The sequence below is a fragment of the Triturus cristatus genome, chromosome 9, assembly GCF_964204655.1.
Source record: "Triturus cristatus chromosome 9, aTriCri1.1, whole genome shotgun sequence".
NCBI lineage: Eukaryota > Metazoa > Chordata > Amphibia > Caudata > Salamandridae > Triturus > Triturus cristatus.
In genome coordinates, this window is record NC_140592.1 from 165938377 (window position 1) to 165952860 (window position 14484).

The 14484-nt window shown below is 40.9% G+C and overlaps 1 protein-coding gene across 2 annotated transcripts in view; it reads right to left on the reverse strand.

Moving 5' to 3' along the window:
• ARHGEF3 (Rho guanine nucleotide exchange factor 3) overlaps positions 1-14484 on the reverse strand; it is an 898185-nt gene that overhangs the window by 354770 nt on the left and 528931 nt on the right. For both annotated transcript variants that reach the window (XM_085624661.1, XM_085624662.1), the window contains one exon: positions 6853-6927. In XM_085624661.1, the coding sequence (XP_085480787.1) occupies positions 6853-6927 (75 nt within the window). The remainder of the gene's footprint in view (positions 1-6852; positions 6928-14484) is intronic.

Genomic DNA, 14484 nt, shown 5'->3' on the forward strand with positions numbered 1-14484 from the left:
GCTGGAGAAAAAAAAAAAATCCAGAAGCCAGTCCAAAATAATATTTAGGCCTCCTTAGTCTAGACGAGGAACTTCAGGCCCAAACGACACTTGCCAACGGCGGAAAACTTTCAGACACGTCTACACCAAGGTGACAACATCATCATTGTAAAACAGAAAGAGACATAAAAGGTAGTATTTTAAAAAATTACTATTTTTTTAGAACAATTGTGGGAAAATATTATCACAACATTTTAAGTTTATCATTAATGATAGTATCCGTAATAGAATCCTAGTGACTTAAGACAGAAAAAAGAAGAAGAACGGGGACGGTGATGTAGGAAGGCAATGGCTACTTCCAGGTCATTACTGACATTGTTTCCAGGGGCGGCTCCTCTGCAATGGCGGAGGAGTGTCGCCCCACTGGACAGAGCCAGCAGCTAAAAAATTAAAACGATATTCCATTATCGTGCTCAGCCAGCGTATGCAGTGAGGAGCGGGGCCGGGCATGACATGGGAGAGGAGGAGTGCTATGTGCACTCTCTAAGTGGGCATATGCGTTTGGCCAGCTGTCTCAGGCCGACTAAAACACACATGCACACTTAGTTTTGTCTAACCCAGCTGCATTGAACAGCCAGGCTCTAGAAACCCCACAGTCTCCCTGACCTGAGCGGGGCTTCTTTCCAGCCTGCTCTGGCCAATCCCCGCACTGCTCAGGAGAGCAGAGCAGCGCGGGGATTGGACAGGGATTTTGTGACGTAGTCCCAGTGTCTGCTAGGACCAGGAAGAACCAGTACGGAGGTGCGACCCAGGAGGAGGGTGGCAGCAGGTAAGTTCAACTTTTTATTTTTATTAAAATCCCTCCACCTTCCCCCCTGTGCTCCCCCTCCAGGGCTCACCCTGCACCACATCACCCAGCCTCACCACTTTTTCTATGCGGCGGCCACTGCTGACTGTTTCCAGTCCTTGCCGTTTGTGTGTTAGCCTAATGAATACATTCTGGGGACTGTAGTCTTGCTTTGTTTCCCTAATTAAACTAACACCCCTGAAATCAATGATTTGTAGGTAAAACGTACAGGACTGGAGACTAAGGAGTGAGGTCGTCAAATTTATTGTAAATTACAAGCCGTGGGGCGGGGATGGTGACGAGAAAAGGGGTGAGTGCAGCACAGTGCTTACTTTGTAAAAAAAACATAAGTGACTGGCCCTCATCAGGAGACCACTGCAGTTTGCACCACACTTTGCCACTGTACTTACACAACTACTAACCATCACACCGCTACAAGGTGACAATTTAGACTGTTCGAGGCCGCCAAAGCTTTAAGAATGGCGTGGCTGGCAGGTGTTAGTTGTTTTTACTGTATATTGAATTAACAAACAACAGTTTTTCTGCAAACAGTGCCACCATGTGGGAGCTGTCATAAGTGCAGGTTCTGGCAATTAAGTGCTGGTGCTGAGCACCAGAAACCACAGACTCAATTTAAGCACTGGTCCAGCGTCAGCTCTGTTGATAAAACAAACAATGAGCCTAACTATTCACCACCTTGACAGCTATTTAAAAAAATTCAATAAGCAAAGGTGTTGCACATAGCATGGAAACTTTTGCAACTCATCTTGACCATGATTGTGAAACAAGCAGCCACCATTAAAATAAAGACACCACATTCTAGGTGGAAATCAAAGGTGATTCAGAGTAGTGGGAAAGATGGCTTCTCAAGGGCAAATGCACAGTTCAAAATGCTAATAGCAATCATTTACACTCATTTGGAACAAAGGGGACATAAGAATCCCGTACATTCCACCCCTAGGATAACCTCTGGCGCAGATGAAGATTGGTCTGCCTGAAAAGACACATGGTGCTATTTCATATGATTGGTGGTAAGTAGAGCAGTGTTTACTGTAAATACATACTCCTTACCACTGTGTTATGCAAGTAGGTTTCAGGAGGAAGCAGTTCTGAAGAGCATGTTTGTTCATAGTTGTAGCATGGACTTTTGTTGTGGTGGCGATTCGTTGTTTTTGTACTGTTGTGCATTTGTGCAGCTTTATTGGAATGTGATGTTGTTGACTTCATGTTTGATTTTTTTTCTTGTGCCCTGTTATGTTTAAATTGTGTTATGTTGCTTTGCATGCATATTGTGTTATGTTTTGTTTACTTTAGAGAGTGCTCTTACATTTACAGCTAAATGACACACTTGTCTTTACAGTTGCCATGACAATCAACCATTTACAAGGGTGAGAGGCATTAATACACAGCTGTTCCAGCTTCTCAGCTATTTAAGACATGAGTCAGCCCAAAACTGTGCCAGAGACTTATCTTAAGTTGGCACTTTCAGTGCTCACTTTATGTGAAATGCCTCAAGGTTCTCTGTGTTGGCGCATCTTTTCCAACTCTGCATGGACTTTGCAGTAAATTAACAAGCTGGAGCTGATCGATTCTGTTGCTATTTGGGAATGCTATTCTTTTACCATCATCATAATAAGCTTTATTTCGGCAGTTGCCATAAACGCAAACACAATAACTTAAAACTATAAAAATCATGCATAAAAGCACTCAAAAATATAACATATATAAAAAAAAGAAAGAAAAGTAGTTATTTTTTCTTATACACAAAGTAGAGGAAAGGATTTGCGGTAAAAAAAATCACTATGAGAAAGTAATCCCATTATTTCCTGCCCACATAGAGTGCAGCTTTTACCGTGCTTTACCCCTTCTACTTTGCATAATATGTGAGAATCCACCTTGATTTTTACAGTTTGTAGAGCTCCCCCATCTACTTGTCTACGTAATAGATCAGTAGACATTACTCATTTTCCCTACTTTATTGTGGCTTCCTTATACACCTCACAATGATATTTGCTTAGGGCAGAACATCATCAGTGATCCCAGAAAGTCGGTAGGGTGGGTAGGGTGCGATAGCAAGCGGACAGGAAAAGACAGAGGGGAAAGTAGTGCAATCCCATGGAGTGCGGAAAGAACTAAAAAGGTAATACATTGACAGTGGAAGATTACAAGTCTTCCATTCTGAATTGATGAAAAACGTTAAGCTCCAGGGACGGGGCAAACACAAGCATAGGGAGGACAGCCACTGTCTAGGAGAAGCTGCGGGTTGGACTATCCCACGGGAAATCAGACAGGTACTCCTGGGCCTACTACCTAGGCCCAAAACTAAGGCACTGAGTAGGAAATTTGTAAATCTGGGCTTGGTATTGGCTAAGCGACGAGTAGTTATACGGTGGATGCAACCCCAACCACCATCACATGCTGACTGGCTAAGAGATATGAAGGAGTGGGCAATGGCGGAGCTCATCAGAATGAAATTTGTGAGCCGAGACGACAATGCAGAGGAGGACAGTTGGCATGGAATACCATGTTAATAGACCTCCAAGGAGACTGGGATCAGACCTCCCAACCGGCGGAGCAAGGGGATGTGACTCATAGTGGCGTGAGAATAATTAGCCCAGGCCTGGAAAGGTCAATACGTTAGTAATTGGCACGAACTGCATTGAGGGTCCGACTACTGCTAGGATCCAGGTTGCTACAAGGGACAGGACGACACACGGGGTAGGGTTACTGTTTATGTTTATTCACCCTTATGGCATTGAAATTGTTATACACCACAATATTTTGAAATGTGTGTCTCTCTGATCATATAATGTATGAAAATATCCTCACGTGGGAATACTGTTTCTTGGGACTAAAATGTGTTTGACATATGGACGATTATAGTACGGCGATTTGTGGTATAATAATGTGTGTTATAATTGAACCTAAATGCCAATAAAGAACAAAAAAAAAACAAAAAAGAAAGACAACAATGACCTACTGGGTGAATTAAGCCGAAAGGCAAGTAAAATCATAGTAAAGCTAAAACTGATGGGTTTTAAGCTTTTTTCAAAGAACACAGGGAAGGGCCTTTGCCAAAGACGGCTTGGGTTGCCACATCATGAGTTATGAAAATGTTGGATTCCAGTCTAATGTAATTAAGGTTTGGTAGGTTCTTGTTGGCAGCCGATAACTTGAAGGAGGAGTAGTGGTGCTATGTTGACTGTAGGATTAATACTTGAAGATGTTGCAAGCTGGTTTGAACTATATTCTTGGATCAAGAGAGAGCCAATGGAGATCCCTTAAAAGAGTTGATCATAGGGTATCATATTTAATTACTCCAGATAGGAGCCTTGCCACAGAGTGAAGAGCAAGCTTGATTGGGCTAGAGATGATACTGGATTGATGATCAGCATAGAATTCCCATAGTCTATTCTGGTTAGCACTAAGACCTGTACAGCATGGCAGAAGTCGCGAGGTTAGAGCAATGGTTTGATTTACCCTCTATGTGATGATGTGTTAAATTGTGATACTTTGTCAGAAGCCGAAAAGGTCTGCAATGCTAAAGTCTCCAGTCTTGATACTGTTTCCATTCAGGGACATGCAATTTTGTGTTGATTATGAGAATATTTAAACTACAGGTTCCGAAGAAAATTGAAAACAAAATATGACTGGATGAATAACTCAAGCCTGACATGGGTCAGCTGCACAATTCATGTTGAGGTCTTTAATGGTGGCCAGTATCAGGTCCGAGCGTATTTTCTTCTTTCGAGATTAGTCACTTATTTCATTAGAACAGTGAAAATATAAATGCTTCAAGCAAAAGCACATCTTGATATTTTTATATAAACTGTATAATATAGAGAACGTCAGTCCATGCTAGTTTATGGTTAGCTCCTCCTGATTTATCCCTTCTATTCAGATGTATGTTTAGCTTTTGCCAATGCAAATGAACAACTACAAGTACCAGAATTACAAAGTAAAATCTAGATTTGATGATTTATTTTGACAACAACAGATATCTTGAGTTCTCCATACCTGGGGCCTGTTTTTTAAATAAAGTTTGTAGACCTTTATTTCTGCAAATCGAGTGAAAATCACAGGCACCAATTTATTGTATTATAGGTGTCCTTTCAGAGACTATGCAAATAGTAAGATTTTCAATTGATCAATTTACATTTCAGTCAATTCATTGATCTTTTTAATTTACATTTCAATCACTTCATTGATCTTTTTATATTAAGTCTTGTCGTTATTTGAAAGATGTTCGCAGCTGCCAAGTGGCCCCATGCTCTTAATCCAGTCCCACCTTTTCAACCTAAATCATGCTGTACTCTGTGACTTGTAGTTTTACTTTTCACATAGTAAATTTGGGCTCAGAGATCCCAGTATACAGAGTGCTGCTGAGACAAAAAGGCAAGGACTGGCGCGAAGTGATACAAATGTCCTGGTTTCTCTTGGCTGCTAAGGATGTAGTATGGGAGGCACACTCTTACTTTCCTAGCCGAAGTTTTGAAGGGTTTTAAAAACCGCTCAAGTGTTTAGTGTCCAAGGAATATTCTCAGCTCTTCCTAAAGGGTTTTCACAATATGTTACAAGGAGTGTGTGAACAATGTCATTTGAGCTTAGACTTTTTAGGCAACATTTATATCATTCTCTCACACAGCGACTGAAACTTTAAGAAACATTTGCAAGCGATGATTCCTGAGTCTAGGAGATGCAGTAGCTTGATCTTGGAGGCTTTGTTTTCATTAAATATTAGCTAGCCCTTACCATACTGAAGCTTTGACTACAGATGTAAAAATAACAGGAGAGTGCAATGCCAAATGGAGCATTTCAGGATCTCTTAATGGCTTCCAACACATTTAAATGCTGATATATGTCCAACTAGAAAGGGCCATATGTAACTAAACCAAAACCAGAAATGAATGCAAGGATAATTCAAATTTGCTAATGTGAACTAGTGTGCGATGTGCTACCCATGCAAAAACTTTTTTCAACCTTGAATTCCTCTCCTCTCTTCCCTCTTCGCCCTGATGTCAGGAAATGTCACAGTTGCATATTTGATGCTTTCGTAGATGCAAGTCCAACCTGTGTGGCTTAGTATGCAGACCCGCTAACTTTCACAGGTGTAATATACACATTTCTAGAGACCCACATGTAAGTGAATGGTTTCCACAAACAAATCATATGCAACTCTTTTTCCAACATTGTGTATGAATTTTCGAGTCTTTCCATAGCGTGCAAACCTTTGGTTTCCTTATGTTTTCCATTTTGACAAGTTTCTGCTAGATGTTTTTCCTTCCAACACACCCATCATCTGGCCGGTGGAATTGGTGCACTTTCCTATGCTTTTTGCAGCACATAGACCCAGAATTTTCAGGTGTCACTCAGATGTGTTGATAAACAAGGTGGATGAATTTACACTCTATATAATATATAATATAGTAGTGTAACCACATTTGCTTGGAAAGCCCCTCGAAGATCCTGTGCCCACAAGTGTTACTTTAATTTACAGGGAGTGACTCTTTTATCTGGTCAACATAGTAGGTGCAAAGATGGGGTAGATAGTTCAGCAGCTTCAACACTAGAGAGACATATCTTCAGATGTAACTACTGTCTGGCTCACTAAGTACTTTAATCCATAGTAGGGTCTTCAGATGTAACTACTCCTGGCTCACTAAGTGCATTAATCCCAAGTACGGTCTTGCACACATATGTTTACTGTGCTTCTCTTTCAAACAATAAACATTATATGCCTTCCAGAAAGTGTATGCTTCATACATGTGTGATAGAAATTCAACAATTTTATGTGCGGATGCTCTTGCAAGGATCTTACACATGTGAACCATCAGTTTACAAAACCACAAAGCACAGGAATAAAACAGATCCAACATGCCCGAAATTACACAGCAAACGCGTTCAATATTAGGATAAGTATAATTGCAGAAGAACACGTACTGTAATATGCAGGAGAGAAGACGCAGTGCCAGAATCATCTATCCACCCCAACACCCCCACAGTCCACCATGAGACATATCACTTACATCACTTGGATCAAGGCTGCAGACACTGATTGCATCCTCGTCATCATCGTTGCGTGAACTCTGCTTTCTCTTCTTCTACAAAATGAAACACAATGTTTGATCAGATGCAGGACATAGAATACATTTCACATTCTACGGGTTCATCTGACAGCCGAGGCATGACACAACAGTGAAATAATGTTCATACAGATTTTTTTGCTCCTTTGAGTTGCCTTTGATCTCACAATGCTTTGGACAACGGTCAATATTTACTGACACGTTGCACCTGGTTTGCGTTGCTTGTATAACACAAACCTGGCACAAAGTGTTGTGGTGGTATTTACTTTCCAACGCAAGTCAGGGTATGTGATTGAAAGTTGACCAAAATAACACAAAGTAGTGAAATTGGCTACTTTGCATTACTTTGCTTCAAATTTGGTTTTCCATGGGTTATATTTGGGCATTCCTATGGACACATGGGTTTGGATGCAAATCCATATCTTCTAACATTGGTAGACAAGGATATGCATTACAAATGTTTGCCTCCTTGAGGTAGGCATGCCAGTGGAGCTAGTTTTAAAACTTTCCAAATGTTTCCAACTTTGCATATGTGCTGCCCTGTACAGCACACGTCAAAGAGGGTAAAGTATTAAAGCATGTTTTTTGTACTGGAATGGTCCCCTTCCGGTAACAGCTAATACTCGAGAGAATGCACAAATCCTTGCACGATGTTACACTGGTGTATTAGTTGCTACATGGCAGTCTAAAGTGACCCAGTACAAATAGAGAGGGAGAAAGACAGCACCATATCTTAGTAGATATGTGCCAGATGTACGAACAATTTTAGCATGCGCAAACGGGTTAGCAACCCATTTGCGCATGCTAAAATTGTCATGGCCCTGTACCAACACAATTATGTGAGTCGCAGATGATTTGCGACTCGCAAAAAACTCGCTATTTAGAAGGGGCGTTCCCTTCCAAATAGCGAGTCAAACCCATGTACTCATTTTTTGCGACCGCAATTGCGGTCGCAAAACACTCGCAATTACCACCTACTTCAAGTAGGTGGTAATGCATTTGCAAATGGGAAGGGGTCCCCAGGGGACCCCTTACCATTTGCAAATGCATGCAAAATAATTTTCTAAGGGCAGGCAGTGGGCCCAGGGAAACCTGCCTGCCCTTAAAAAATTTAACTAAAACTTTTCTTTTTTTTTAAATGCATCCCGTTTTCCTTTAGGGAAAACGGACTGCATTTAAAAAACAGAAAAACTGATTTATTTAAAAGCAGTCCAAGACATGTTTGTCTGCTGAGCCCAGCAGGCCACCATACCTGGGAGGGCGGATCATTCCCAATGGGCTCGCAAATTGCGAGAGGCTCATTAATATTATGGAGCCTCGCCATTTGCGACCCCATTGGGAATTGCAAACAGTGTTAAACACACTGTTGTACATTTGATTTTGTGCCTCGCAATTTGTTGCAAATTGTGAGGCGCAAAATCCAATGGTCGTACATCTGGCCCATGGTCCTTTCCTGCTCTGTCCCTTTCGCGCAGTGCAGGACTTTGGTTGCCACGATGCGTTGCTTGAAAAGTTGGTAAACCTGCCCTCTTGAGTCTACCCCAAGCCTGGTGTGTTCAGTAAACAACTGTGACAGAGATGCACCCGTTGATAACATCTATTGATCTAATAATAAATATAGATACAAATAAAACGGAGGCAGTATCACACCAGCCCCGTAAAATACCTACAGACCTTTTCTTTGCTTTTCAACAAAAAATATGAAGTTCGGTGAAAACATTCGCTCTTTTAGCTCTTACATTCAGGAAGAGTGTTTTTTTTAACAAACAATCCCTATTAGGTGAGTGTATGAGTAACAGCTAGACCTAAGGTCCTCAAATATTGTAAAATAATACGTAGGTAATCAGATGATATCGCATTTTCTCCTCGTTAAAGTACCGGAGACTGCAGGTAATTATGGAATTACTCATGTGACAATTTCATCCCCAAAGTTTTATGACACATATTAAATGCCTAGTATATGACGTCAATCAAGAGGTATCGAATCTCAAGAGCGACTCTGCTCATTTTCAATAGGGATAACATGAGCAGACATTTTAACTGACTTTTTCCCTGCATTCTTAATTTAATTCTAAAGGGACAGATGCCAAACACAAGCCACATCAACTTTTACTGTGTTTCATGAACTGGCACAGCTGCTGTTCACTTTCATCCGTGGAAAGAAGAGGTATGCACGCAGATAACCTCGGCTATCATGGAATAGGACCCAGAAATAAAGCAGACTAGAGACATATCTAGAATAAAACATTTGGGGTACAGTCAAATAAACATAGTCCTTGCCAATTCCCAGGGAGTCACACCCACTAAAAATGGATGAGGGACAAACCTGGTGTAATACATAAATGCCCAGTACAATATACACGAGCAATGCTGGCTACAACAGAGGGCACCCACACACATTGAACAAGATGGATAACAGACACATCTGGAATAGAACTATTAGTGTACTGTATAATATACATATCGGATGTAAGTTCCCACATATTGGCGCCGCCACACACTGAATAAAATGAATGAGGAAGCAACCTGGAGTAATACTGTTAGAATACAGTAGAATATACACAGACAATGCTTGTTACTACAGAATGGTACCCACACACATTGGGCAAGATGGATGGGGGAAAAATATGGAATATATTTATTAGTGCATTGTATAAAACACTATTCAGTATTGGATGCAAGTGAGTGATACCTATAAACATTGAAGAAGTAAATCATATGGAGAGATATTTTAGTGGTAGAACTTACACAGACATTGCTGGCTACCATAGAGGTGCACAAATATACACACTGAACAAATTTGGAATAAAACTAGAATATACAGTAAAATACACACATTCTGTCTTGACTACCGCAGAGTAACACCCTCACACATTGAACAAGATGGACGAGATACGTATATGGCGGAATACACACAGAGTGCTAATACCACAGAACAGCACCCATTCACAGTGAACAAGAGAAGCAAGTAGCAAAGCAGTTGTGAAAGTATCAGTAAACAGTAGACTACACAGAGAATGCACTGGAAAAAATCAGAGAAGATGGGTGAGTGTCAAATCTGGAGTGAAATTATCAGTGTGCAGAAGAACGTACCCCTAGAATCAAGAGATGTTGAACACAAAATAGAACAACATCCATGTGTCCATTAGTACTATCACAAACAAAATTCTGGCTACTCCACAAGACTTTCTGGACCCCCGCTCGGTTAGCCTCGCTGGGCCTCAGAGAAAACGACCTATGCTGGAACTGCGGCAACAAAAAGGGGGATCTAGCACATCTCATATTCTATTGCCCAAAACTCAAAACGTTCTGGGAGAAAATCTTTGATTTCATAAAGAAGGTGCTGGGATGCACACTAATTCCAGAATTCTCTTCCCTCACCACCGCATTCATGACCACAGGACTTACTGCACAGCATGACAGGGACCTACTCGGCCTCCTACTGACCGCGGCAGTGAAACTGGTCCTGTCCAACTGGAAGGATACTGCTAGGACATCATACAAAGGCTGGGTCAATTGGGTGACGTACCTCAGAGGCACAGATAGCACTGCCCTGCAAAACTCACCCAGGAGACCCACTACTAGGGCGATATGGAAGTCGCTAGACATGTATCTGGGCTCCTATGAATCCTTGTGAGTCCACTTGGGGTCCCCAGGGGGGGTTGGATTTCACACAGGGCTACAAACCCAGACTAGGCTCATAGCTATAGAACACTTCTCCACTCTTTCTTTCCTATCTAATCTCTTTCTACCATCCTGTTCCTAATTTCCCAGCAAGTCAACTTAGAGGGGCTCAGTTAAACACGTATACCACAGTACCTGTAATTACTGCAACACCAACCACGTTTGGCTGGAACCTCATAATGGAAATGTGAATGTACATGTTTTAAAAAATTAATAAAATACTTTGAAATTAAAAAAAAGGACTGCCCCAACGCTTTTCCTATCACTCATTAAATTTATATTTACCGTTGACCTATACAGTGGTCCGCTACGTTTTGGCTAGGTTCATGCTATAGAAATACCCCATACATACATACATACATACATTCCACGTAGGCACAAAAACTTTCGAAACCACTTATTGCTTCACGCCAACTGCTGCTACTAAATCATTTTGCTAGTAGCAATGTATTACAGGGTGATTTCGGCCTCCCTAAACTGGTTAATCAAGAGGATATAGTTATGTTTAAGCTTTCCTAGACAATAAGACCATTATGGCATCTGTGTGGTCTACTGACTGTAAGCTGCATTTTACAGGAGGTTGGCATTCCTGGACAAAGTTCCTCGCAAGATGAGATATTACAAATGCAAACAAACATAGGGCCAGATGTACTAAGGTTTTTTGCGGGTGCAAATGGGTTTTAGACCAGTTTGCACCGCGAAAAACGTGTGGCCCATGTACTAATCCTATTTTACGACTCGCAAAATAGGATTAGCGACTCGCTATTTGGAAGGGGCGGTCTCTTCCTAATAGCGACTCCAAAAGCTATGTAAGAATGTTTTGTGACCGCAATTGCGGGCACAAAACACTTGCAGTTTATCACCTTCTCAGAAGGGTGGTAAAAAACTCGCAAACGGGAAGGGGTCCCGTTCCCCTTTGGGAATGCAAGTGCAAACATTTTTAAAGGGCAGGCAGTGGTCCCAAGGACCACTGTCTGCCCTTAAAAAATGCAAATGAAAGGTTACATTTTTATTTTTTAAATGCATCCCGTTTTCCTTTAAGGAAAACGGGTGGCATTTAAAAATAAAAATAAATAACTTCTTTATTTAAAAGGAGCCCCAGACATGGAGGTCTGCTGACCCCAGCAGGCCACCACCCCTTGGAGTGCAAGCCTTTCCCAATGGGGTCACAAATTGCGACAGCCTCATTAATATGCATGAGGCATGCAATTTGCGACCCAATTGGAAATCACAAACAGTGTCTCTGACACTGTTGTACATTGATATTTGCGACTCGCAAATTGCGACTCACAATTTAATGCAATTTGTGAGGCGCAAACATCAATGGTCGTACATTTGGCCCATAGTCTCATTTGCATCTAAGGTTCCTGAACACTTTTCTATCTCCATTTGGTTTGCCCCTGCCTTTATCACATTCCATAAAGAATTAACACTTCCACCCTCCCCTAAGCGTCAAAGCTTCCAGGCTCAAGGAAAACTGGCAAGGTTTAATCAGTACACGGTGGAGCGGGAATTAGTGACTAGGTTAATTGTCTGACTGATGTGTGTAGTTTTTGTTTTTTATGATCAAGGTTTTAAAATCACTGAAACGCCCTTTGCAAATCTACTCCCTAAATGCTTGTCTATCACTCAGGAGGTCGATAATGAAGGGGGAGTGCCATTTTAGCCTGGCAAGAAGTACAAAAAGAGTCACTGCTCAATCTTGGAGTGATAAAACCTTTATTATGTTACCTTTATCAATCTAACTCAGATTTTAGATGGGAACTTGCAAGATCACGCATGACACTTATTCAGGCAGCTCCTATAAATTGAATTTAGTAGTTGTTATTTGCTTCCCATTTATATGTGTTTTACGAGCATTGCAATAAAAATGGAATTGATTTTTATTCTGTTTTTTAAAGATGTATTTTCATCTATTTTTAACTTTTAATGCTAATTGTTGCAAATGTTACACTCAAACACACACACGTATACACACGTGTTGCACTACATACATAACATATTAGTATAAAGACATTTTGGGAATCAACCCCACTAAACATGTATGCCATCTACAACAATAACTGAAACTGCAAAAATATAAGTGATGAGGGAAACTAAAAATGCACATTTTAAAGAGTCATTGTAGCCAAGAAAATACAGAACTCAATGAGCAATTTACAGAATTTGCACTTTACAAAGCTCCAGGCATCCTGTGGCAGAGTGCAGTGCTTGGCTCCCAATGATATTGGTTTGTTTGAGTGAAGTCTAAACCTTCTGACCCTAACATGAGTTTATATTGTTTGCCTTAACTCTCTTTCCAGTGAGTTTAGGAGTATATTGGTCTTGTTGAGACTTCAATTTGTTGGACAATCTTAACATTAAAATTATAATTCTGACTATATTATCATATTTACAAGAAAAATTCAAGCAACAATATAGAGATACCTTCTAAACAGAATATAACAATAGATTATAAAAATGGATTATATGTCATAGAGGCCTCCGGGGAAGTGTCTGAATTTGGGATCAAATTTGCGGACCTTATCTCCCCTTATGTTCTTAAGACCACACATTTCTTCTTACAAGGAGATTTTAAAATTTGGCATGATGTCACTAATGACGCTGGGCTGGTTTGAAATTGAATAAATTAGTATCTTCACCCACACATGAGGGGACACACTTTGGACTTAATCTTTTATTCCAATTGTCAAAACTGATGTGCCTATTTGTTTCCCCTAAACAGATCCTCAGGGTGTTCCATTCTGTATCACCTTTAGCCCCCCTAGAGTGCCCCCACTAAACATCTTTCAAAGATGACATATCCTCGGCCAAAACGTCTGACAATTCCCTAAAGAAAGATCAAACTAATTATCTGTGCTTAGCTGTTTTCAGCTTAGATATGAACCTCAATGCCACCAACTATAATAAATGGATGACCATGGGCTATTGAACAAAAAATTATTACCCTCAGCACCATGGTTTTTATAGTAATTAGTTGAAGCCAAACAACACTGCAAACCTTTCAAGCAGCAGAGGAGAGCAGAGCACAGTCCAATATCTAAAGAATTTCACCATGCAGAATTTAAAAAGTACAAAAAGCTCTGCAGAAAGGTGCAGTGGTCATTTCATTCAGGTGTTATCAGAGCAGGAGGATAATTTGCCTGGAGAAGTCCTCAAAATTGAAACCATCTTCTCTCCTCCATCGAATTAAACACTCATGCTCAGTTGGAAGGACTATGCACATCTTTTCTAAGTACTTTGAGACGACGATACTGAATATGAAGCAGTCTTTTCCCACTACTGATGCAATGCTGGAAAGGAAGAGGGACTGCCCATCTTTTGTCTGTCTGGCACATCTGTCCTTGTGCACTTTCACATCTATAAATCCTGAGGTACTCTGAATCCTGACTAAACCAGGATCACCCCTTGACCATTGTCCTGCCACTAACTTCCACAAGGCAAGTCAGAATCGCTCTTTGACCCTTGTCCTGTCACTAACTTCCACAAGGTAATGGAGAGTCTGCAAAACCTTGTTAGATTCAGCTACCATTCCAGTATCCGGGAAGAAAACATTAGTAATTCTGCTGTTAAAAATCCCACAGCGGATCACCAAAAGATAAGTGTATATCTACCATTTCTTTACTTCCATTCCCAGTCAAAGTCCTAGAAAGGGAAGGTAATTCCCAACTTTCTGCCTTTCTTGAGACATAAAATTCTGGTCAAATCACATGTGGGAATTCGCCTGCTGCATTGTACTGAGACTGCTCTTCTTGTGTTGTTGAATGAGATTAAAATCCTGTTGGACAAGGGCAGAATTGCGGCACTAATGCTGCTTGATTTAAGCACAGGCCTTGACATGGTTGCTCTTATTGTCTTCTGTCAGATACTTCGATAAGTTGGCATTTAGGG